We start from the raw sequence: 25,743 nt of genomic DNA, 5'->3' as shown, positions 1-25,743 counted from the left end.
TTCTTAGTGAATATATAATTGAATAAATTCACTCACTAATTCAATTCCCGATAACCATTTATCTACTATAGCCACTTGCCATTGTGTAGCATTTACTACTTCATTTACCTGAGCGAAAGTGGAGTGGGTCAGTCAGAGCTGGTCTGATTGAGTGGAGGCTGGGACTTTATTTAAGACATAAAGAAATTATTTTTATGAGAGAAAGTTTAAATATGTCATTTTAATTATCAAAGATGAGTTTTAACAGATAAAATTAGTGACTGCAGGGGGACTTTTATATTAAATAACACCAAATGACAATATTTGTTGTCCATTGTGGGCTTCTGACAGCTCTGAAGTACGACTGGGGCTATAATTGCTTTTTATTGTGTGAATTTGCCTGTTCTTTCTGAGTAGTGTAATAATCCACTCAACCTATTAGCCTTTCAATTCATATGTTCACTCTCTCAGCATGATGAAGTGTGGTAATATGCAGCAAATCATTTTTGTGCTGGTGGCATGAATCGTGGCAAATGCCATTCCCTTTCACAGCCGGAATTACTCATCGGTTCTGCTCAGAGATGAAGCAACATTTTTCAATGTGTTGCCAACACATTTGGGAAGTAACTTGGCAACCCAAGCTGTGAGACTTTCCATGCCATCTCCATGGAAACCTTTGTCATGCTGCTGAGACATCAGGGACATCAGAGCTCCAAATAGACCCCTACAGTCTCATATACACATTTACACACACAGAGCTTGATAGAGTATATGCCTATCAATACACACTACACTCTAAATGAGGCTGATCAATAAGAGTTTAGACACTATTAGTAAACATTTCTTCACGGATTTATTTGCTCTTATTGCATCAGTGATTTTTTATTCAGACTTGGCAATGCACTCTCACTGATGATAAATGTTGTTGTTTTATTTGTTTTCATGTGGCATTTCTTCATATTCTTAAAATATTAGGTGCACCCCAATTTGTGTACTTATGCAGTATTAAATGCTGTTTTTCCGTGTAAATACTGTGATTAGTGTTCACACTGAAAAAAAAAAAAAAAAGTTGTGTACTCAACTGTCACAGCTTTAATTACGTAAATGGGAGGGGGGGCTGTTTTCCGTGTAAATACCGTAATTCAGACTCAAGATGGTTGAGTACATTTTGTGCATTGAATAAGTGCGTCATTTGGGATTAGTTTAGAGTTGGTTTGGTTGAGTACATTTTGTGCATTGAAAATCGATTCGTGGACAGATTCTTAGATTTTCAGAATACTAACGATTCCTCTGGAATCGATTCTGAGCTTAGATTTTAACAGCAGATGGGGTTTTTATCCGCTGTCATGAAGAAGAGTGCTCCTGAGTCATGTAATTTCACCTCAGCTTGAATGCTTGTATGACGCGAGAAATGTAAACACATTGAACACATGTGAACACCTTTTACTTCAACCTTTTCAAATTTTAGGAATTCTTATTTTAGTTTTAGTGTAAGATATGGAAAACAAGCAGAGTACGGCTGTTTCTTAAGCATGCAGTGCCATCTGCTGTTTAAAAAACTAGCTCAGAATCGATTCGAGAAAGAATCACGTCATTTGGGATCGAAATCATTTCTACACGATTAACTCAGAATCGATGCTGAATCATTTCTCGATTCGCGATGCATCGATTTATTTTCCCAGCCCTAATAATTACACCAACTGTCTAAAATAGATTTTTTTAAATAAATGAATGCTTTTATGACATTTATAATGCTATAGATTTCCATTTCAAATAAATGCTGTTCTTTTGAACTTTTTATTTATTAAAGAAATTCTTTAAATCTATCATGGTTTTCACAAGAAAATATAAGCAGCCTAACTATTTTGAAGACTGGAGTAATGGCTGCTGAAAATTCAGTTTTACCATCACAGGAATAAAAGCATTTTAAAAATAGCAAAATTTCTTTAACAGAGATAACTGTCCCTATTAAACTTGAAATATATAGAGCACAGATTCTCGTTTTTATGACTAAGACACAATATTTTTAATTAATTACATTCAACCAATGCCTGATCCATCTAAAAACATCACTCAGTGCCAGTATCTGTCAGGTATTGGATTTGTGCATCCCTATAATAGAGAGCTCTTTATATCTGTGCGTTGAGTTAACCACAAAGTAAGACTTTTTAAGAACTTCTAACCTCCAGAAAGATGGACTCAAGAGTTCATCAGCAAGGCTACCTGGAATGCTGTTTTTCAGCTCAACTCATCAGTTCATGGATTTGTTCCTCATTCTAGTGTATGCATACTCCAGCTGGCTGTCTTGATTAAACATGCATGAAACATGACCTTATACTTTTCTTCAACCTCTACTCAAGCAGCACAATTTGCAGTATCATTTAGTTTTGTCCTTCTTTCTATTGGATGCTTCAAATATGTCTCTTAGATTCTCTTTCAGATGTTGTGTTTCAAAGTCTTACAAAGGACAGTAAAAGCTGTTTGCAAGAGACTCTGCAAAAGAAGTTAAAATGACAGAGCCAGCCTTTACAAACTATTCAGTACATTTTGTACTTTGGTGGTATCATCATGTTTTAGGATTGACGAAGCTTGTCTCTGTTTCCAAGGATAACAGACATTTGTTTTATAGTCGTGTTTCTGATCTGTACCTTTGTGAATCATACTATTGTGTTCCAATGAGTGTGATTCATTAGTCTCTGAGCAAAAGAGTTTCCTTTGCATCCTTCTTTCTCTATGTCTCTCTCTGGAGGTTTACTGTAGGTAGGTGTTTATCTATAGAATGGAGGAGGAGAAAAGTTTACCTCTGGAGTTATTTATAGCGCTCAGGTGAGTCATACGTGGTTCAAACTCTAGTGATTAAGCTGATCAGAACAGATATGTGCTACTATGTTTCAGAATTATGAATAAGATAGTGAGAAGAATCAATACACTAGATTAGATTTCACCATCTGTGAATGTAGGAAGTCTTTTTCAATAATTAAGCACTTTCAATTCTTGATCTCTTTTCAATAATTAAGCGCTTTCAATTCTTAATCTCAAACCTTCTGTCAAACCAAAAGAGTAATGTTGCCTATTCTGATTAAGCAGGTTGTTTGAAATGTATGTTTACTTGTAGGTTTTTTTGTTTGATTTGGGATTTTTAAATGCCAGATTTTCAGAAGAAAAAGCCTTAAAAGGCTGTGACTCTTTTTTTAGGGCAACAGGGTCAGGGCCACAGGTTTTGCTCTGAAGAGCTTGTGTTTACCTGCTGCATTAGTAATGGGGAAATAGAAGAGAAGGTCAGGGAGTAAATATCTGAATCACAGTACATCCACAATCTGAATGCTAAAGAAGAAGGCTATGACTCACAGTAATGGGCTTTTCACATTTGAGTTTAACCCGGGGTCATTTGAACACTGTTCATGTTTTACCTTACCATTGAAATTGATTCTGGTTCATTAAACTGTTCATTTCAAACTGGGCACAGCTGAATTTTCAGAAGCCATTATTCTTCAGTAGCATTATGGGATTTTTTATTCATTCACATATGTTGATTTGGTGGTCAAGAACCATTTCTTATTATTATCAACAGTGAAAACAGTTGTACTGCTTAACCATGATATATTCTTCATAATTTTTAATGAATAGAAAGTTCAATAGAACATCATTTATTTAAAATAGAAATCTTTTGTGTGTATAGTATACATCTGAAACAATGCTAATAATGAAATGTGTATATATATATAAAAAAAAAAAAAAAAAAAAAGAGTTAAGAAAGGGCATCTTTTGAGCAATATATTGTCCGTATGTGGAAATGTCACCATGTTAATGCACTCTTGATGTCTGAAGAAAACTAAAAACTAAGACAAAAAAGGAGGAAAACACAAAGGAGCATTTGTTGTCACCGTTTGACTTTTTTGTCTTTTTGATGTTAACACTGAAAAGGGCATGACAGTTTTTGCGACTATGAGACACCCATTAATATTTAATAAGGAAAGACTTGAGACGAAACAGGAGGGTGCTGAACCCCTTTCATAATTGCAAGTGTAAAACAATGCTTAACCCAGGGTTACTTTCACATTACCCCTGCCCTCACTTTCTTGTTATGTCCAACGTATCAACAGAGGAAACACACTTAGCAGGAAATTTTCATTAGCCACTTCCTCAAGCAAATCAGCAGGCTAATTTCTTTCAGTCAGACCCTTGCAGTCTGGGGAGACCAGAGATTGCTAAAACAAGCTTTTGTGCAAGTGAAGGGTTTGAGTGGTATAGTGTAATTTTATCTGTCTTTGAAACTAGGCCAATATTAGATTCCGAATGCACAAAACTGTGATTTACCTTCACCCGAAGTTACAAAATCTGTGGAATGTGTATTTCTTTATATGTATAGTATAAATGTATATGTTCTTGTGTGTGTGTGTGTGTGTGTGTGTGTGTGTGTGTGTGTGTGTGTGTGTGTGTGTCTGTGTGTGTGTGTGCAGTGCAGTCTAGTCAAGACCCTAGGAATTCCTACCCCTATAAATCTAACTCACCCATTACCAGTTTTATTTGTTGTAACTGTGTTGCTTGCATCACACCAAGTTTTTACCATTCTGTGATTTTTAATTGTAACAGTAGCAAACCCACAAGAGTGGTCAGGTGTTAATTTGCACTTTAACATTCAGTCTTACAGTACTGTGGTATATAATGTGGGGTACTGAAAAGTAGCTAAATAAACCAGCAGAAAATGCATTTACAGAAAATAATGTTATTTTAACAACATAACATATTATATAAAGCAGCAAGCCATCTGTACATAAAAAAACAACAACTCTTAAAATATAACTAACTAACTGAGGCATAATGATATTGGAATATACTAGCAAAGACCCCAAATGTAGGCAAAGGTAAATAATGTTAAGGTGTTATTAGTACCAAGTTTATGAAACAGAATTATGCCATGGTCTGTCTGAATACTTGATTCTGATTGGCTGGCAGGTGTTGATTAAATTCGTTTAACTGCACAGGTAGTTCCAGGGTCAGTTTAATCACGTTCTATATTAATGCACTTCCTATAAACATTGTTAACCATAGTAACATCTCACAAGTTGTAACTGATGAAAATAACAGTCATTTTTATTGTTCCGGTCAAATATTGCAGCGCAATATAAATATTATTAACATCTTTAATATCTGAAGGCTGGCAAATGACCATAAGCGAGATAATCAACAGCTAGCTGTGCGACAGCTGGCCCTGTATCGATATTGTGGCATGTGTGCAGCACTGGACTGCGCTTAATTTGAATATAAGAACACCATTTAAAACGGTGTAGAAAAGTGCAAGGTTTCTAAAAAATAATGAATAGAGCATAATATATAGGCTAAAACAAGGTTTAATTTAGCCACAGAGGAACACAACCGGGGTTACCTGATATAAAGAGACGTAATCCCTGAAACAGAACTTCCCATTTGCGCAATACGGAAATGTCTGCTAAGTGTGTTACTTATTTTTGACAACCTGGCAACCATGTGTACGCGCGATCTCTCCTCTCTAGATAAGCTTGCTTTCTGAAAACACCAGCTAGCTTGCAGTTTAGTGATCTCCACTTCAATATTCTATTCTCAGAAAAGTGTAATTCATTAAGTGTTTATTTATACGAGAGAGAGAGAGAGAGCGGCTGTATGTATGAATTACCACCGTTTTGCCTTGTTTTTCTGTTTTAACAGTGAAGATGTGGCTTTAATTCCTTTAAAAACAACAATGTTACCAGCTCCTTGTTCCTCTTGAGCGATTAAGCTTTTTTATTGATAAAATTGCGGGGCAGCGCTTAAAAGTTTGTGTTACTGAATGTCTGTGTGCACGCAGTGTGATCTGTGTGACTAAACGTGTGCTTAAGATACAGTAAAGACAGCGCATTAGTTTAGAACTCCTTTAATTTTTTTATGTAGAAAGTGTGTTAATTTTTGCAATGATAACCTACCAGCAATGTAAAAAATATTTGTTAATATATTAGTATGAGTACATTACAATATAAATTTACTAGAATGAGTACATTATTATTTATGGGCTTAAAAACAAGATGCAGTCAATCAGAATATTGTATCTGGTGGGGAGTGCCCAATGTAAACATGAAACATATGCCATTATCTATATTGTACTGTGGTACAGTTATGGAGGCCCTTCATTATGCAGAGGTCAACTGCCTGCTCTGCCAATTGTTAGAAATGGCCCTATAGTATGCAGTGTTTAATAAACACCTGTTTTACTAAATTTTGCTGAGGTGAAATTCAGTGCAGTCCTGTATCGTGATACGTATCGTATCATGGCCTCTGTATCGTGACTTTGCTGGTGATACACAGGCCTTGCCGATTCACACATTGGTGGGCAGAGTTAATGTAAATAGCCTCTAACAACAAGGCAAAAATCAAGCCATTTCATGTACTCTTGGGGGCCCCCTGGTGGCCATGGAGCCCTAAGCAGCTGCTTAGTTCACTTGTGCCTTGTGCAGCTCTGATTCCTACTGTAGAACCACCATCTACAGTCACGATGAGGAAGCGCTTTATGCATAAATCCTGCGTGCCAACTCTCAATTTCTCCTTTTCCTCTTAATAGTCAGGGGTGGTGAGTCACAGTCTGCATTCTTCCCACGTATACACTCTCTCTTTCCCGGTATTTATGGCAGAGGTTCTTTTTTCAGCTTTGAGTGTTTGATGGCACTAAATGAGAGTACTTGTGAGAGAGAATATATTCATGAGACCTGCATTGTTCCACAGAATTCACAATCATGGGAACATCCACAATGCATAAAATAAGCTGTAGAACTTTTGCTTTAATTCATCATGCTGCTTCCATTCAGCTGACCCAGCCAGCTTCTGTCTCTATGTGTAACACAGGTCAAGCAGATCATGGAGGAAGCAGTCACAAGGAAGTTTGTTCATGAAGACAGCAGCCATATTGTCTCATTCTGTGGTAAGTCATTGAACATACAAAAGTTGAACTGAAATGTGTTGGTAGAAACATTTGTTATTAACCACAAGTACCTTCTTATGCTTTATTTTGGTGTTCTAAGGCATTGCGGCCTGAAGGAAAGTTTTAGCTTGAAGTGCTTTTTCATTTTACAAACAGCTCCACCTACATTGCATCACCTGGTGCAGCTCCTGAGTTATTCTTTTTTTATCTGCTACCTTTATACACAGAATAAAAATATCTAAACAATACACAATAGATGTCATAAAAAAATATTGGAAAGCTCTTGTGTATTTTATATTGTGTAAAATTAAAATAATTTTTATGAAACAGTTACTGTACATAAATGTAATTGGATTAAAATTCTTTACAAGTATTTGCACATTGGGTTGACAGTGCTAAGCAAAAATATTAACTAGGCTTTAGTTCTTGGATTCATTTAAATAAGTAAAATCAAACCTACATTGTTTGTATAGAGTTATAAAATTAATGTGGATAGCATAGCTCAGAAAGTTTAATCTTGGAAGAACTTATATACAGGTCAAAGACATTTAAATGTCTGCATCATAAGAAATGTACAAATGTGATTTTATATACATAGAAAGCACATTAGATGCAAGTAAAAATTGAAACAACATACTTATTCTGACCTGTACATATTAAAATATATAAAAGAATAAATGAGCATACTGAATTTTAATGTATTTTAAATGAGCAAAACATTCTTACTGACACTTTTTTAGGATAATGGCAATGTTTGAAAATGTGAAATTACAAGTAATTAGTATTTGGGGTAAAAAGTAATTAGTTTTTAAATATGTATTGGAAAACAACAACGATCCAAAGCTGTATTACACCTCTTTGTTTTGATGCTTGAAAACCCTTTTTCATCTTTGACCCATATATTACTGTTTTGGATCTGTACTTTTTGTCTTTTTTTGAAAAGAAGTCTCTTTTGCTCACCAAGGTTGCATTTATTTGATCAAAAAATACATTAAATGCAATAATATTTTAAAATATTATTAGAATTGAAAACTACTGCTTTTTATTTTAATATATTTTAAAATGTAAATTATTCTTGTGAGGGCAACTCAGAATTTTCGTCTCTCTATTTGCTCTCAATTTAATATCACACATTTAATAATTTCAAGGAGAAACAATTGAGATATTAAAGAGATATCATTTTTCTTTTCCATTGGAGGCTCTGGGAAACATCTCCGTTTCAGTATCTGCCAAATGATGGGCAGCTTGATGGTTTGGCTGGTTTCCAGGTAGAGCGAACATTCAGCATTTAACAGGGCTTGGAAAGTGCCAAAGCACATCAATGTCAAAAAGGAGAAGTGTCATGTTTATTTAGTCTAGATAAACATAGCGTGATAATTTCAATGTAAGTGGACCAGTAAGTGAATGTGTAATTGATCTTGTTGCAGTAAGTGCTGCCCGCTGTTTGTCAGCAGAAAATCTGACCACATAATATGAGACGTGCATCTTCTCTGTTGCTGTGCAAATTCACATCAAGGCACCATGACATGATGTTTAATGATCGAGCAGAGCATAAACAGAATAACTGAATAGTCATTAAAAATCCAATTTCTGCCAGGTCATATTCTGCCTGTTAATTGAAGGCTTTTTTTTTTTACATTTATTTTCATTTACATTTTCTAAACAGATTTTATTTCTCCAGGATGCTGGCAACCATACCACCTTCCCTGGAATTTAATCAGCACAGCTCTGTGAGGGGTCAAACACTGTTGGCAGGTTTGCAATATGTGTAAATTAGACTCTGCATCCAAGCGATTATTGTTATGAAAAGTGTCTTGTCAGGGTAGAACAAAATCAACAAAACCTTGCAGTTCAAGCTCACAGAAACAGCTAGTGGAGCATCTTTCTTTAACCACACTGTGGTGTTTCTGAGTAACACTAAGCAAAGTAACTTGAAAAATACCTTTTGCTTAATGGCCTTGTTAACTTATTATGTTCCTGCAGTGGCAGTGGGATTCAGTAGATGATTATAGGGCCCGTGTGCATTGCTGGTTTCTGGTTTCAGCCGGTTGTTTACTCTCCTGTAATTCATTGAGTTCTGATTCATTGTGACTCTCCTGTGCCCTGCTTTGTCTGTGTCTCAAGTCCTCTCAACTATCTCCTGCCACATCGCTGAACCTCTGCTGGCTAAAATCCAAGAGGTCATAGAAAAGGCAACTACAGGAAAAAATTCCAAATGAGATCTTTTTAATATTTCATCAGCAGTGAAATTAAATGGATATTTTGACTTATGCAGACGTCTCAGATGTTTCAGAGTCTCAGACTATACCCAGAGCAGTTATACTTTACTAAAATATACTATTATAGTTTTTAATTTTTTCATTTTAAAGTTTTAGTACTTTTGTTGTGTTTTTGTCATTTCATTCGTTTTTTCTAAATCCCTGTTTAGTTTTTAGTTTTAGTTACTTATTACTTAAACTAAAGGAAGGTGTGAAATATTGCCTTGGCAACAGCTGAAATAAATTGTTATTATTATTATTTTTTTTTTTTTATGGTTTTAGTTTTATTTAACAATAATATTGCTGGCCCAGATGTGTCAAGGTACCAAAGTATGCAACTCATTTCAACGTTTCTCATAAAATTCCTCAAATTCAAAAAGCTTCCTGTATGTTAACATTTGTCTCATTTGTGTCTTTTTATTTCTCCTAATAAAATCTGAGACAAACTTGATACTTAAAGGGATAAATTGAATTTATTTAAGGGATAGCCCCTTGAGATGAACCACCCTCATGTCATTCCAAATCGGTATGCACTTTTTTTCTTCTGTGGATTTCATACATACAAATAAAGTCAGTTGGGTCCCATGTTGGTTTGGATCCTACTGATTTTCATTGTTTGGACAAAAATGGTTAAATCATCCTTAAAAATATTCGTTATTTAAAGAAATTGTTTTCCACAGAAGAAAGAAAGTGTTGTAGCATGAGGGGAGTAAATGATGAAAGAACACCATGAACTCTATTAAATCCCTTGAACTAAGAAAGAACAACCTCTAAGCAATAACAGTTTCCTCTAGGCACTTTTCAACAGAATCAAGACAAAAGCAAAGATACTGGAAGAGAAAAGAAAGAACGCTTAATCTTTATGTCATAATGGATGAATTACATTAGGAGTGTCTATGCTATCACTGTAGTGGTATAATATTGCTGCTTCTTCTAGTGAGGCACTGGCAGATAATAGGAGATGAATGGAGGGTAGCCAGGCTCTGCTGGCTGCCCATGGGGGAGTAATTAGCCATCGCGATTATAGTGATGTTTACACACTGCAGATGGAAATGTCAACACTGAGATTTCTCATCATCAGGGACATGGGACACAATTATCAACTGTGTGCAGTTCTGTGGGATTTTAAGACATCTTTTAATTTTGCCTCTAAATTACGTGTGGCTTTAAAAGCATGCTTTTCGTCACCCAGACACTTTCACATCATTATGTTGCAGTGGAAAGTGCTGGTCAGTGGGAGTGGAGGAGATCATATATATCCAGGTTTCATTTCATTCGCACTGTAACGGTATGATTAGAAACCATTAGGGCTGGTGGTGTGATTACAGTTTTAATGAGCGTTTGAGATCAGGGTTGGGGGTGGCCGTCTGCTCCCTGTGCCATTTCCTGTGACAGAATGGGTTGTGGGGCTTGTATGTTGCTGTGAATATTGCTTTGGAAACTTATTTGGCTGGAATATAATTTTCTTCATCGTGCAGTCTCTTTGTCTCTGCATGTTCCCTTTCATTTTACCTTGGGATGAAGCTGCTTTCATTTTCTTGCATACTGATTTGTCATTTTATTCTCATAGTTAAATGACTGAATTGAGAATCAGTCAGAATAAAAATAATTTAGGCCTACTTTGCAGCCAGGCCATCAGGCATCTAGAGTGAGTTTTCATCACAGATTATTCTGTAGAAAGTAAAACAAAGCCTGCAAAAAAGAAAGAAAAGGAAATCAAACACGAATGAATAGTTTAGACAAAATTTAAATTCTGTCATCATTTATTTACCATCATGTCTTTCCAAATCCATAGGTTTTTCTTTCTTTGATGGGAACACAAGACATGTTTAGCAAAATTTCCAGGTTGCTCTTACAGGCTGTTTGTTACCATGGCTACCCTTGTTTGTTGCTATAGTGACAAATCTGTCTCACCTGTTGCTTGTTAGTCACTCATTACTCATTGTGTTTAATCTGCGCTAATGTTTCTCTAGTTTCTTGTTATTGAATGTAATTGTGCCTTTCTGCTTATGTTTTTGTTGCTTGTTGTTTGTTCCCTTAATCATACTTTTAAATGCCCTGCATATAGATCCACATCCATGCCTGCTTGCTTACTTCCTGTGCTTTACATTTTTCAAATAAATGCACAATAAAAAAAATAGTGCAATTCAGAACATTCATTCTTGATGCGTTCAGTCACTAGACATATGAGAGCCGATGATACTGAAGTTAAATCGTCGTCAAACCTGGTACATTATGTATTGGGACACCTTGAAGGGACAGTTTTCAGTGAAAAACAACTTAAAATTTCATACAGAGAACTATTTTATTGTCACTGTAGTGAAGCTTTTTTTTCTCCTTTCTGATATATTGCGGATTCTGTAAACAACTACTTTTATTTATGTTATTTTGCGGATTATTTAAGGAGATATTTTTATTGTGATTTATTGTGTATTGCTGTACACCCAAAGCGCCAAATCATATGGGGTGATCTCTCCTCAACCACCACCACCAGCGTGCAAAAAACAGTACAGAGCTATGAATGACATGATGATAAAATGAATACATAAATGTTAAAAAGAACATTCTGCTATATTGAATAAACTAAAGATCCTCTCATTAGTTAGTGTGTCTTTAGAAACGTGTGAGACCTTTTGGAACCTATTTGATGGTCTGTGCATCTACTGCTCATTAATTTCACCTGCTCATGTTTATCTGTGTTCTCTCTTCGGTATGAATCCATTTAGGCTGGTCAAAGAGGAGTGATGAATACAGCATCAGATGAAAACAGCTGCTGTGTTTGAATGGATGTACATCTCTGTGAATTAAGAGATTTTAACCTGAGCTTTAGACTGGTTTATCTCTTGTGCATTTCAGTCTGCCACATCAGAGACTAGAACACGAATAATGGACTAGAGGAGAAGATCAAAAAGTCACACTCTGATATTGGCAGAGAAGGAGATTGTAAAGATTATAAACAGAACACAGGAGAAGAAGTGCCATAAAGCTGGAGTCAGATGAGAAAGCCTAATTTCGAAACTGTCACAAAGAATGATTATAAAAGAGAACAAAAAGTCATACATTGGACAGATGAAAAGACAGAAAAAGACAGGATGAGGAAAGAGTGAGAGAGAGAAAACAGCTGATGTTGTTCCAGAGCCCTACCCAGCTCTCATTGAGCATGATCAGTGAGGGTTTCCATGGCTACACAGGCTTTCCCCCGACCCCATTCGAGCAGATTCACAAGATTAGTCCCAAGAGAGCTTCAGTATCAGCTTTGCAGGCACTGCCACGTAGTGCAGTGTGTCTGAGTCTACAGTATGTGTCTCTCAGTCCATGTATTTATGATCCATCTCACTGTCCTTCTTTGTCTGGGCGTTTAGTTTGATTACATATTTAAAGGTTTTCAATTACATATTCAAATGTTTTCAGAAATGATCTAGTTTTGTAGATTTGTAGATGTCTAGATTTTGATTTGTCTGTTGCGGTATTCTGCGGCCAAATGTATTTGTATAATTACAGCTTAATTGTAAAATCGACAGTTCATGTACAATTTTCATGCATTAGACATCTCACACAATGAATAATTGCTTCTGATTTTAAGATTTAGTTTTCTTTTTTTTTTTTTTTATTTTAGAGTTTTATTTTATTTGTGTTATAATGTAAGGTAGTCTTTTTTTTAAAATTAACCCATTTAGGAACCCTCCATTTCACATTTGTGTCTCACGGATAGTTTTGCGGTAATGACCAGCTGACTGTACAGTACACTATGTCTTACTAATAATACTGTATGCTTGTATATGTACACTATCATACACTAAAAACTTTAACTACCAAGTCTGAACAGCATTGTAGATTGTGGAAGAGTGCCTGAAAGTGTTTATTCCCGCATTTTCACAGCACTATTTTGCAATCATGTCCCTATTTATTGTTTCTCATACACAAAAAGCCTTTCACTGTTTGGTGTTAAAGGCTCTTTCTTCTTTATGTAAAATGATCCATTTATGTGCTATTGTCCATTTTGTTTGTGTAAATGTGTGTGTAGCTGCTGTTGAAGCCTGTGTGCTTCATGGGTTGAAGAGGAGAGCTGCTGGTTTCCTACGAAGCAACAAGATAGCTGCACTCTTCACCAAAGTGGGCAAAAGCTTCCCTCCAGCTGAGGAGCTGTGCAGAAAAGCCCAGGAGCTGGAGCTGGTCTTTGAAAGCAAGTGAGAACAGACACCTCCAATACAACAGTACAAAATACAATAAAGCAATAAAACATAGAACACACGGTAGCAACAGACTTTAGTATATTTCATATATATATATATATATATATATATATATATATATATATATATATATATATATATATATATATATATATATATATATATATTTCTGCATCTCATAGCAGATATAACCAACCCAACATATGTCCACTGGCAAATATTATTTCTGGAAAGTGTAATATGCTTAGTAGTACCACCTAGTGGACAAATGTTCATTTAAACACATAAGTATCTACATGGGAATTGATTTGGATGCTTTACAAATGGTTTGTTGAACTTTGTTCTTTGCTTCAGACGAAGTCAGTCTATTTCTTACAGCGAGAGCAACCGTAAGATGTCCAAAGTCCCAAACTTCTCGCCTCAGGCTGTCAGACACTTGTGGATCCACACAGCACTCATTGAGAAAGTGCTGGACAAGATTGTACTGTACCTGGTGGAAAACAGCAGGTGAGAGAGGTGGGATAGAGATATAAAGAACAAGCAAGCTTGACCCGTTTCTTTCAGGTACAATCAAACTTGCCAGCTTGCATTATGATAAATTAAAGTTACTTTTAATGTTGTTTCAGTAAGTTTTACGAGAAGGAGGCTATCCTAATGGATCCTGTGGACGGCCCTATCCTCGCCTCTTTGTTAGGTAGACATGCTTTTTTTAAGAAATCATTCTCATTCTTAATGCCACAGGTCATCTGGTGACATATTGTCAATTTCACTGTTTTAAAACCTTGTGAAGTCAGTGATCAGCTCATTTTTTCACAAGCTCAATGGAAAAAAATAGAGAAATATTAACTACTGAAAAGTATAGTATTGGTAAAAAGAAATATATCTATATATTATGTTATTTTAGATTATCCACTATTTAAGTTGGGTTAGTTAAAGGGTTAGTAAAAGGGTTAGTTCACCCAAAAATGAAAATTCTGTCATTAATTACTCAAGAGAAGAAATTGTTTAATTAAGTCCATATTTTAGTTTTCTATGCACACAAAAAGTATTTTCTTAGCTTCATAACATTAAAGGGATACTCCACCCCAAAATGAAAATTTTGTCATTAATCACTTACCCCCATGTCGTTCCAAACCCGTAAAAGCTTTGTTTGTCTTCGGAACAATTTAAGCTCATTTTTAAGCTTTGCTAATTTCAGCTCAGATTCGCCAAAATAGCACTACACTGATGTGGAGTGACACAGAGGAGACAAATTGTTGAATAAAGTCGGTATTTTTGTTTTATTCGCATACAAAAATTATAACCGTCGCTTCATAATGTTACTGTTTATGGTTGATGGACTATTCACGATGATGGACCTTGACAGGTATTTTACTTCTATGGGACGATGCGGTTTTTTTCATAAACTTTTCTGGAGCCTTGACAACATGGGGGTAAGTAAGTGTATGACAAAATTTTCATTTTTGGCATCCCTTTTACATTTTGGGGTGGAGTATCCCTTTTAAGGTTGAACACTTCCTTTCTGGGCCTTTAAACGTTTCAATTGCATTGCTGTCTATGCAATGTCACAAAGCTCTTGGATTTCATCAAAAATATTTTAATTTGTGTTCCGAAAATGAGCAAAGGTCTTACGGGATTGGAACAACACACTAGGTTTTGGAACGGAGCTAGTTTCTCTTATTGTTTCTTTTGTATTGCTGGCATTGTGCAGATAATCCGTTTTCAACTTTATTTCTTTTTTAGTGGGCCCCTGTGCGTTAGAGTACACTAAAATGAAGACGGCAGATCATTTCTGGACAGATCCTTCAGCTGACGAGTTGGTGCAAAGGCATCGTATTCACAGTGGCCACTGCCGACAAGACTCACCTACAAAGAGACCTGCCCTCTGCGTGAGTGACCTGTGATTGAATAAATTTGTATTTTTGTAAGTTGAAACACTTTATCTTATCACAGGTGTACAAATAAATGTGCATTTCTATTTGGTGCTGTGCAGAAATTACATACATCACCTTCAAAATGATAATGTGCAGGGTGATGTATTGATCTTAGCATTCTGGATTATGGCACTTTACACCAAGAATTCATAAACACTGCAATATTTAAAATGGTGTGTTCCTAAAATGGTCAAAAATAAGAGCTAATTTTATAAAGACATTAATATAGTCTGTTCACATTTGACAAAAATTAGCAAAATTGACAAATTGCATTTGAACGAGATGGAAGTGCCATTTCAAATTTGAAATTCACTTGATGTTTTCAACCGTGCCTCAAGGAAATGTCAGGGGTCAAAAGCAGTTTATAGTCAGTCAATTGCATGTCACATTGAAGTCATAATATATAGTGACATAGCCAATTTGGCTTGTTTTTCACTTTCAACATCTTGTGTAATTTAGTTAGTTTTGAATGATTGATGGTTGAGCTTGTTTAGGATGTTACACATAATTTTTTTTTTACACAACAGACTGCATAACATCGATAAAGCAAAGGCAAAATAAACGACATCTGAATATTTCAAAGCTTTTAGTTTGTGTATTTGATCTTGTTCAGTGAGGTTCTAGTCTATAAAATCAGTGCAGTTCACTCCATCACAGACCTCCGAAGAGGGTGCTCCATAAGAGTCATGCTGCGGTCAGTGTATTTGAGTGTAGTTGCTGTTTCTGAGGCGAGTATGAACTTCCACTCAAGAGATATGTTTCACATCATTACCCAGCTCCATTACCGAACGCAGCCGTCAGATTCCTGACTGATCACCCTCTCTGGCCATTGCCAACACCCACACAACAGCAGGACACACAGAGCGCTTGTTTTTTGTGTCTGATAGATCTGACTGCACTGCACTCCGGGCTTGTTTTCTGATGTATTTTTTATTACAAATATCTGCTAGTGAGCTGTAAAAGCCCAGATTTTGGTGCTGAGTACCTTTTTGATATATGAAAGAGGAGACGTAAGTATACATCTCATGACTCACCTGCGGCCACACATTTATCCACATTGGACTGATAGATGTAGAGGCATATTATTAGGAAAACAAGATGAATATCTCCTATAGCACTTTGTTCGCTAGTGTTTATCACATTTATTGTGTATATTGTCTGGTGAGATTAGTCTTTGATGTAATGTTTAGGTAGAAACATACTGTGTTAGTGATTGCCCACAGCTCTTAATAATGTGTGCATGTGTGGGTTCAGATTCAGAAAAGACACTCCAGTAGTAGTATGGATGAAAGGCCATCTCCCTCCCCCTTCGCCAGAGACTACGTGGAGTCTCTTCATCAGAATTCCAGAGCGACCCTCCTGTTCGGAAAGAACAACGTACTGGTGCAGCCGGTAAATAATGCATTAAACAGCTGTCAATTATGACAGATCTTTAGAAGATTATTTCTGACTGCATATTTTATCTAAAGATTAAATTACTTGGTTTTATTGCAATTAAATAGAAAAGCTATTATAAAAGTGCAAAAAAAGACTAGTTGCTGAAAACATACTATGAGCTGTATTTATTATTGATAATAGGTTTATAGTTGCTTCATAACGTGGGCTTCTGTTGTGGTACTTTCAGAGGGATGATATGGAAGCAATCCCAGGGTACCTCTCTCTACACCAGACGGCTGACTGCATGACGCTGAAATGGACGCCAAATCAGCTAATGAACGGCTCCATGGGAGATCTTGACTATGAGAGGAGGTGGGACTCAGAATAAACAAAATAAACCCTTTTTTAAAAAAGTTGATTTGTTCTTTTAATGAAATATAATGTATGAGTTATCTCTTTGAATCGGAGTATCACAGGAGATGATAAGATGCAATATATTACAGGATTGCTCGTTCCCTCTTTGTATATTATTATGCTAAAAATGTCCTCAGTTTATTGATTTTGTTTGTTTGTCAACAAAATGCTCATGTAATTCTGCCAAAATAAAATGGTTTGTAAGTAATGTATTTATTGATTTGTTTATATTTTTAACTATATGTAGAGTGTTTACATTTTAACCCTATATCCTCCTTTTTATATCCCCTTTCCCTCATGAGTTTTCATCCCAGAAAATAAGGAAAATTATTCCTAACTTTATGATGAAACTGAAACTTATTTCTTTGAATAATGTTAAATGAAAATAATTTTGAAACACTGAAATGTAAGTATTTCTATTATTTTACATTGGTTTATATTATTCATAGTTTTGTTGGTCACAAGCCATTCAAAGGCTAGCCTGTTTTTTCCTGCAGTGTTTACTGGGACTACGCCATGACAATCCGCCTGGAAGAGATTGTGTACTTGCATTGTCATCAGCAGGGTAGGTGACATTGTGCCAGGTTGAAAAACATCCAACTGGCAGCCAAATGACTCACATCCTGCAGTTTTTTATTTGTCCATAAATCTGACAGATCAGTTTAAATAATTCATACGCATATAAAATGACCGCAGTGTAATAGTATGAAATTCTACAACATTCATAGACCCTACAGAGTTGCTGAAGGTTAAAAACATATCTAACATTAATAGTCTCCACTTGGGTGTACTCAAATATTCAGCCAATATCCTCAGTTGTACTTGCCCTTTTCACATTCATCCAAGCACAAGACCAGTGGACCGATGAGAGAGAACAGAATTAATCAGAAAATAATTGCTTCTGGAGAGAGATGAGAATTTAAAGCGGGGCTTTACTCAGATTATGAAGCAATGTAATTCTGCTAATAATGGCAATGAATAATTCCTTATTGTACAGGCTGGGTCATGGCTTCAGTATTAAGAACATCAGGATGATTCAGATATTAGATACAGTTAAGACAGGAATTGTCTTGCATGGTAAAGAGGATTTTGCTATGTACAAAACATCATGTATTTAACCTAGTAAATGTGATAATATGTGTCATTTAAATGTAGCATATCACATTATTTAATATTAATAACATTGCGTATGTATTTTTGTCTGCAGTGGACTGTGGGGGAACAGTGGTTCTGGTTAGTCAGGATGGGATTCAAAGGCCTCCGCTTCGTTTTCCCCGTGGTGGTCACCTCCTACAGTTCCTCTCCTGTCTGGAAAATGGTCTGCTGCCTCACGGCCAGTTAGACCCTCCACTTTGGTCCCAGAGAGGAAAGGTTAGAAATTGATCTGTCATGTACCGCGGCACCCGGGGAGCAGTTGGGGGTTCGGTGCCTTGCTCAAGGGTCTCACCTCAGCCGTGGTATTGCGCATTGCTTGTCATCTGCAGTCATTGTATCTTGAACTGATGCTTCACTTTTCTTTTTCCAGGGTAAAGTATTTCCTAAGCTAAAGAAGAGATGTCCACAGGGATCCTCAGACTCTGTCTCAGACAAAGAAGAGGAAGAAGCAACAGATTATGTCTTCCGCATTGTTTTCCCAAACAGGCAGTCAGAATTTGGTAAGAGACTGAATCTTTGTATTGAACAAACTCTTGAGCCAGTAAATGTTTCCGATTATGGTATGGCTATTATCATATCAGCTTTTAGAAGTGGATAATAGGAAAAAGGGCCTCTTGTTTCAATCAAGGTATTGTTTGTCATTTTGGTTTTTATCCATTTATGTGCATCATCCATCAAAAACAACATCCTTTGGTTTTACTGAAATGTTTTGACTCATTACAGTTACTTTTACCCAGTCCTCCCATCTCTCCCTGGGTACTGCACTCCTGGCCCGATCTCTCTCCCTGAAATCCAGGGGGTTGTGGCCTCCTGAACGTTAGACCCTGGTGATACCAAAGCACCACTGCAGCTGCCCAGGAGAGTCCCTATTCTCCCCTGAGCCCAGCTGTAATTCTCCCTGCCACCTCTCATCTATGTGTTCATGTATCTGTCTGATGCACCAACTTCATGCTGGTTTATGCTTGCTTTTATGGCCTCTCCTTCTGCAAGTTTTCTGTTTTGTGCAGGAGTCGTCCTCCAGTGAAATTTAGTGCCCCTTGGTTAATTGTGGGCTAATGGTTGAGTGTTTTCAGGGAGCCTTGAAATTTATGTTTACTATATAATGGCCATGTGTGTTTGTAAAATTAATAGTGGCTTTTAAATCAGTGATCCTATAAATTTTGTGGCCCGCAGCAACCGTTATTACTTCATTAAATCCACGCAGACTGATATTATTGCAGTATTTTATTGTTTGTTTGTTTTTTTAAGCTGGGTGTAATAGTGGGCTCTTGTTACTCGGCTTGTGGCTAAATAAGTTCCTTTTTGTATCCAGATGGTCAATGCATAATCAGATTTCTGTGTGTTTGCTTGTCTGTTAGTGGCTCCAGAATTCATAGATCAGGGAGTAAACATGTGGCACCCAACACCAAGGAAATCATCTTGCTCTTCCTGCTCACAGAGTAGTTTCTTTGATGGAGCACCACCTAATGGATGTAACCATGAAAGGTACGATGACAGAATGTAATGTAGTCCAGAAGTTATAGAAGTCATTTTGTCATTTTAGAATTGAAAAGATACCTGCAAATGAACAAGAATAAAGGTCTGAAGTACTCAAATTAGATTTGTTGTTTTACATTTAAATTCACCCAAAAATCACAATTTTGTATTACTTTATACCCAAGTAAAACCTGGTTTATTTGTAAAAACTATAGATGTTAAAAATAAATCATAATAAAAAATGTTTGATTAATAGGGGTCGTATACTAAACTTGTTGCAGTATTCCACTGTATTGCAAAGATAGGTATAACATTTGAGTACTGAATAAGCCAAATTCAACCTGTTCACTGTACAAACACAAAATGTTACGGTTTGCATTTCTAGTACAACCCTCTTTCCTTAGCTCAAGTATGCAAACCTCTTTGCCACATGCACTGGAATATGTATTATATTGAAAGTTCAATTTTCTAATGATAATAGCAATATGATCGTTTTATAAAGTATACGTTCATATGTGCTTCATTTTCGATGGAGGAAACAGCAGTGGTGTGACCTGATTTTATACAGTCTATGGGGTGAACGCAGTGAAAACTTAGGATTTTGTAGATGGAGAATCAATTATTACTCCCCCATGATATTTTGTAAACTGGATTTATGACAAAGAACTGCACAGATGCAGATATTATAACAATCTATCGATAAACACACCTTGTCCTCTGTTCCTCACTCTGCGGATTGAAAAAGAATGTGCTGAAAGACGGGGAGGAGCCGATCGAAGTCTGTCGCCGTTTTCATATGAAATTTAAAGGGGACTGAGGCGATCACGAATTTGTGTACAGTTTATGGAGCTAATCGCAAATTGGTACAGTTTATGGAACTAATCGCAAAATTTCACTATAGCCCGTCTTTTAAATGCATAATTGCTCCCTGGGTAAATTTTTTGGTATTTATTTATGGAAAAACATTATGTCATCTGCAGGGCCCCTCTGAAGTTGCTGTGTGACAATATGAAGAACCAGATCATCTCCCGAGCTTTCTATGGATGTTTGTATTCATTACTCATACATTTATAGTCTCACAACACCATCTTTTTCCATCAAATGTGACCATCACATTCTTGAGTGTCTTTCTTATTCAATAAATCACAAATATTTTGCCCTCTCAGGGCTGGCGTACTGCCGTCACCTGTCCACGGTACGCACTCACCTGTCTGGCCTTGTCAATCACACTATTGTGGAACCAGATGTGCCCACTGACGCCTATGGTGGGCTCACAACAGAAGTGTGGCAGAAGTTTCTTGAAGACTGCAGTGTACGTGCACACACACACACACACACACACATACAAACCTGCCTGGAGTCTAAAGCAGACACGTTTAAATGAGAGTCTTCGCCAGATACTCATTAATATTTATTTGTCCCTAATCACAGTTCTCTCATTCTCGTCACATAAACCGTATGTTTAGATGACTAATGCTGAGAGCCTGAGTGCCAGAGTGGTGGCACTAAAGGGTGAAAATCAATGTCATCCCTTATGGCTGTTACCATTAGTGTGCTTATACTGGCAGACTAATTTATACTCTAAACAGCCAAACCATGTGTATATGTAATATATATATATTATATATATATCTAAACATATATACCAATATATATATATATAGCCAAACCAATGTGTATATATACCATTTTGTGCTTGGAAGTCAGTTTACCTGTTTTGGAGTCAGTGTATACTTGCTCTTTTGCAGACCTATGAGGAGAAGGAGTTACTGAGGCTAGTTTATTTCGGTGGAGTTGACCCTTCTTTGCGAAAGGAAGTCTGGCCTTTCCTGCTGGGTCATTACCAATTTGGGATGTCTGAGGCTGAGAGAAAAGAGGTTAGTGTATTTTTTTTGGGGGTTAAAACTGTCATCCCAAACATACAGTTACATTTTCATTGCTAAGTGAAATTTTGCATGGGAAATCCCTATGCAGATTTTGCAACATTTTTCACACAAAAATACTTCTTTGTTTGAAAGTGAATTCTATGTAACCGGTGCATCATGCTTCACTACACTGTGGACTGTAGACACACTCATTTTGCCAGCAAAATTAATGTGACTGTGACTTTAGTCTTTATTCTCTTTAATATTTCCAGTGATTGCTCTAGAATTTGGCATTTAATTATTTTTAGTCTGCTTCTTTCAAGATTAATTGAATTTCAGATGGTTTGTGAAACAAAGCACTTGTTCCATTGCTATCAAGTAGCTTTCATTGTAAGATAATCTCCTCTATGTGTTGCCATTTCTGAAACTGAACTCTGCAGGTGGATGAGCAGATGCGAGCGTGCTATGAGCAAACAATGAGCGAATGGTTAGGGTGTGAGGCCATTGTTAAGCAGAGAGAAAAAGAACAGCACGCTGTGGCGATAGCCAAGTGTTCGTCTGGGGCGAGTATAGACAGCACCACACAAAGAATAATGCACCGTGACTCCACCATCAGCAATGAGGTGAGCGCAAGCCAAAAAGCAAAAGACCCAAGACCTAAATATATTGTTTGCAGGCATTGAAGACTTTCAGTCCAGACTGAAATGTTTGCTTTTGATTTTTATGCAATATTTACTTCAGGATGTGTTGTGTTTGTCATTCAGTCCTCGCAGAGCTGTAGTTCAGGCAGGCAAAGAGATTCCAGGCTGCAGAGCGACTCCAGCAGCAGTACTCAAGTAAGCCTCACACTGATGTTGTGGCCAATACATGAATGTTTGTTGTAATAGTTGCCATTGTTTTTAAAACTTAACTGGTTTTATTTTAAATGGCATGTCATTGCAAATGGTGCCCCGCTTGACTGATGTTCCTCACCCTCACACTCTTTCCTGGTAGTTCTTCACTTCTCAAAACCCCTTCCCCTGGAGTAGCTTGCTTCCCTTTGATTTGTTTTTCCAGGTGTTTGAGTCTGTTGAAGAGGTCGACCAGATTGAGTCTGAGCCCAAGAGTGAAGACAAACAGGTTTCCAAAATCTCAAATGGAACACCCCAAAATGGCACCAGTTCTCCAGACTCTGGTCACCCCTCTTCCAGAAACTTCTCTGTTACTTCTGGTCAGTCAGACTCCTTGAGCACAGAAGACAGTGGGATACATGACCCAAGCCTTAAAGCCCAGCTACAGCTAGCAGTATCAAAGGAAAGGTTTGAAAGTTCATCTGGAGAGGAAGGAAAGCTGACTGAGGAAGGTGAGACCAAATCGGTTGAGAAACTAGGTGTGAGAGAATATAGTAAAATTGAGGTTAACAAAGTGTTGTCTTCGGATGCAGTTGTGACAAAATCAGAGAGAAGCAAGAAGGCCACAGAGAGCTCCGATAAAAGGGCAGAGGTCGAGACAGGGGTGTTGAAAACAGCTCGAGATGCTTTTGAGGCTCCTGCAGCAGCTCGCAGCCACATGACCAAAACAGAAGTGGGCGAATCTCCAGAGAGAACTTTGACATCAAAAAATGAAGCACTGGCACAGCGAACTGAGTCAGATATTCCCAAAGCAACAGAGGTCGTTCAATCGACTCCTCCAGAGTTGAAGATGAATGAGAATCGGGTAAATGTGGACATTGAAAGGTCCCACATGGGAATTAAAGATATTAGAGCAATCGAGGAGAAACCTTTGGTAACAAAAGATCATAAATTGTCAGATGCACTTGAGCAGAAGGTTGTAGCAGACACACTGGTGTCTGTTTCAAAGGAGGATGATACAGAGAAGAAACTGTAAAAACCAATGAAACAAGCCAATATAAAGACTCCAAGATATACATGGATGATGCCAACAATATTAGTGCCACACAGATAGCTTTTAGACCAGGTGATGAGAAAGAGAAGAAGACTATGAAGACCAGTGATTTACCCAATGAAGCTGGAACAGCAGCATCAGTTCTCCTAAAAACCACTGGTACAGAGCAAAGAAAAGAGAAGGTTGTTACAACGAGGACCACACATAAAGAAATGCTGAGAAACGCTCCAGTAGTTGAGGAGATGGTGGTTCCTTTGGTGCATGAAGCTTTTAGCACAAGAGAGATGGGTGAAGCCCAAGATGCAACTGAGTCAGACGAGTCTCCCTCTGCCATTGAAATGGAAGAGATTCCTACAGCTAAAGTGTCCATGGCCTGGGAGGAAGAGTTCACCCAGAACCAAGGGTAATGAGCAGACAACTGTACCTGTATTGGAACTCAGACTGGAGGAAGCTCATGGAAAGCCCAGCTCTGATGGAATTAATTCTGAGGAGCCAGAGATGGAGAGTCTTTGCCCACAGCTTGATTCACTGGCTGTGAACACTACGAATGAAGCTACCTCTCCAGTTTCCTCTATAGGCACCACTTATTCTGTAAGCACGTGTTTCGGAGAGGTATATAGTTAACTATATCTATTATCTATATGAATCTGTTCACCTTTGTAATTGCAGCAAGAGCTTTTGGACATGTACACTCTAAATCTGCACCGCATTGATAAAGACGTTCAGCGCTGTGACAGAAATTACTGGTACTTCACACCTGCTAACTTGGAAAAACTACGCAATATCATGTGCAGGTAATAAAAGCATTTCTTTATTGGCCTTCACTGTTAGTGCTTTGCTTTCAGTTGTTTTGTTTTTGATGTAAAAAATACTTTAAAAAGAGTAATATTGTGAAATATTATTACAATTTATTTTTTTTCAGGATTATTTTATGAATAAAAAGCTCAAAAGAATAGAAATAGAATAATTTTAAATAGAAGTACTTTGTACTATTATAAGTCTTTACTGAAACTTCTGATTAATTTAATACATTCTTGCTTAATAAAATGTATGATTTTTTTGTTTGTTTGTTTTTTCAAAAAAGAATCTTACTGATCTTACTGACTTTTGAATGGTTCAACTTCAAGTTAAAATTTACTAACAATAATAATTTAATGAATAATCAAATGTAATCTTTAGCAAAAATCAAAATTAATATCCATTTTTGGACTGTATATTTTAATGTTGTTATACCTAAAAAACATTGATAAAACATTAACATTTAAACATTAATTTTAGTTTTTAGTGTTTTATTTTTAATAAAGAATGAATAGGATAGAATTTTAACACTGGCCATTTAAAGAAAAGAATATTAGTTTTAATATCGGTGCATCCCTATTTCTAAGTAATCAGACTTATGATTTTCAGCTGGCAGATGGTAAAACATGCAAAAAATCCCAAAGAGCTTCATTAAGTCATATCTATGGGCCAGACTATTTTAGAAACTTTTGAGGTGAGCTCTTTGACTGCAAACTGCATGTCAGAGCACATTAGACCACTCAGAACTCCTGGTGTAGCTCACTTTCCCTGACCAGCACATATAATGACTTGTCTGTTTCTGCAGTTTATATCTGGCAGCACCTGGAAATTGGATATGTCCAGGGCATGTGTGACCTGCTCGCTCCCTTGTTAGTTATTCTAGATGATGGTGAGTCTGTCTTTGTGAAACCTGCTCTTCTTCATCTGCGTTTTTAAGTCCGTGCCACTGTTTAAAAAAACTGAACAGTAAGTATGTTTAGCTTTTCTCATCTGTTTTCTTGGAATCTTTCAGAGGCCATGGCCTTCAGTTGTTTCACTGAACTAATGAAAAGGATGAATCAAAATTTTCCTCATGGAGGTGCGATGGACACCCACTTTGCCAACATGAGATCTCTGATCCAGGTCAAACATCTGCTGCAGACATTTTCTCTAATGTTTGTTTAAAACATGCCTTTAAATGTAAAACGTGGATCTGACTGACCTTTTCACTCTGTGTGTAATTAGATCCTAGACTCAGAGCTGTTTGAGCTAATGCATCAGAATGGGGACTACACCCACTTCTACTTCTGCTATCGCTGGTTTCTTCTTGACTTTAAAAGAGGTTATAATAATATCTTTCGAATAGTATAATGAGATAAAATTATAGTTTTTAAACTGCCTTTGAAAACTAGCATGCAATGAAAATAAAAGTGACATTTGAGAAGAAATGTCTTCTATTAATTCTCATCTTGCAATGAAATGAAGCCATATTTTGCTTAATGA

General features: G+C 36.8%; 1 protein-coding gene across 1 annotated transcript in view; it reads left to right on the top strand.

The window, feature by feature from the left end:
* Nucleotides 1-25,743, top strand: part of LOC109095769 (small G protein signaling modulator 1-like) — a 32,693-nt gene that overhangs the window by 5,713 nt on the left and 1,237 nt on the right. Inside the window, 23 exon segments of the mRNA XM_042750996.1 lie at nt 6,832-6,907; nt 13,190-13,352; nt 13,713-13,865; nt 13,985-14,052; nt 15,102-15,247; nt 16,547-16,684; nt 16,917-17,041; nt 17,581-17,648; nt 18,291-18,454; nt 18,609-18,738; nt 19,597-19,723; nt 20,695-20,759; nt 20,881-21,026; nt 21,463-21,591; nt 22,020-22,202; nt 22,344-22,415; nt 22,636-23,437; nt 23,440-23,831; nt 23,833-24,054; nt 24,133-24,257; nt 25,068-25,150; nt 25,274-25,383; nt 25,486-25,582. Coding sequence (XP_042606930.1) covers nt 6,832-6,907; nt 13,190-13,352; nt 13,713-13,865; nt 13,985-14,052; nt 15,102-15,247; nt 16,547-16,684; nt 16,917-17,041; nt 17,581-17,648; nt 18,291-18,454; nt 18,609-18,738; nt 19,597-19,723; nt 20,695-20,759; nt 20,881-21,026; nt 21,463-21,591; nt 22,020-22,202; nt 22,344-22,415; nt 22,636-23,437; nt 23,440-23,831; nt 23,833-24,054; nt 24,133-24,257; nt 25,068-25,150; nt 25,274-25,383; nt 25,486-25,582 — 3,784 coding nt within the window.

Source organism: Cyprinus carpio, chromosome A5 (genome assembly GCF_018340385.1).
Source record: "Cyprinus carpio isolate SPL01 chromosome A5, ASM1834038v1, whole genome shotgun sequence".
In the NCBI taxonomy this organism is placed as follows: domain Eukaryota; kingdom Metazoa; phylum Chordata; class Actinopteri; order Cypriniformes; family Cyprinidae; genus Cyprinus; species Cyprinus carpio.
This window is presented reverse-complemented; position numbering and strand designations above follow the sequence as displayed.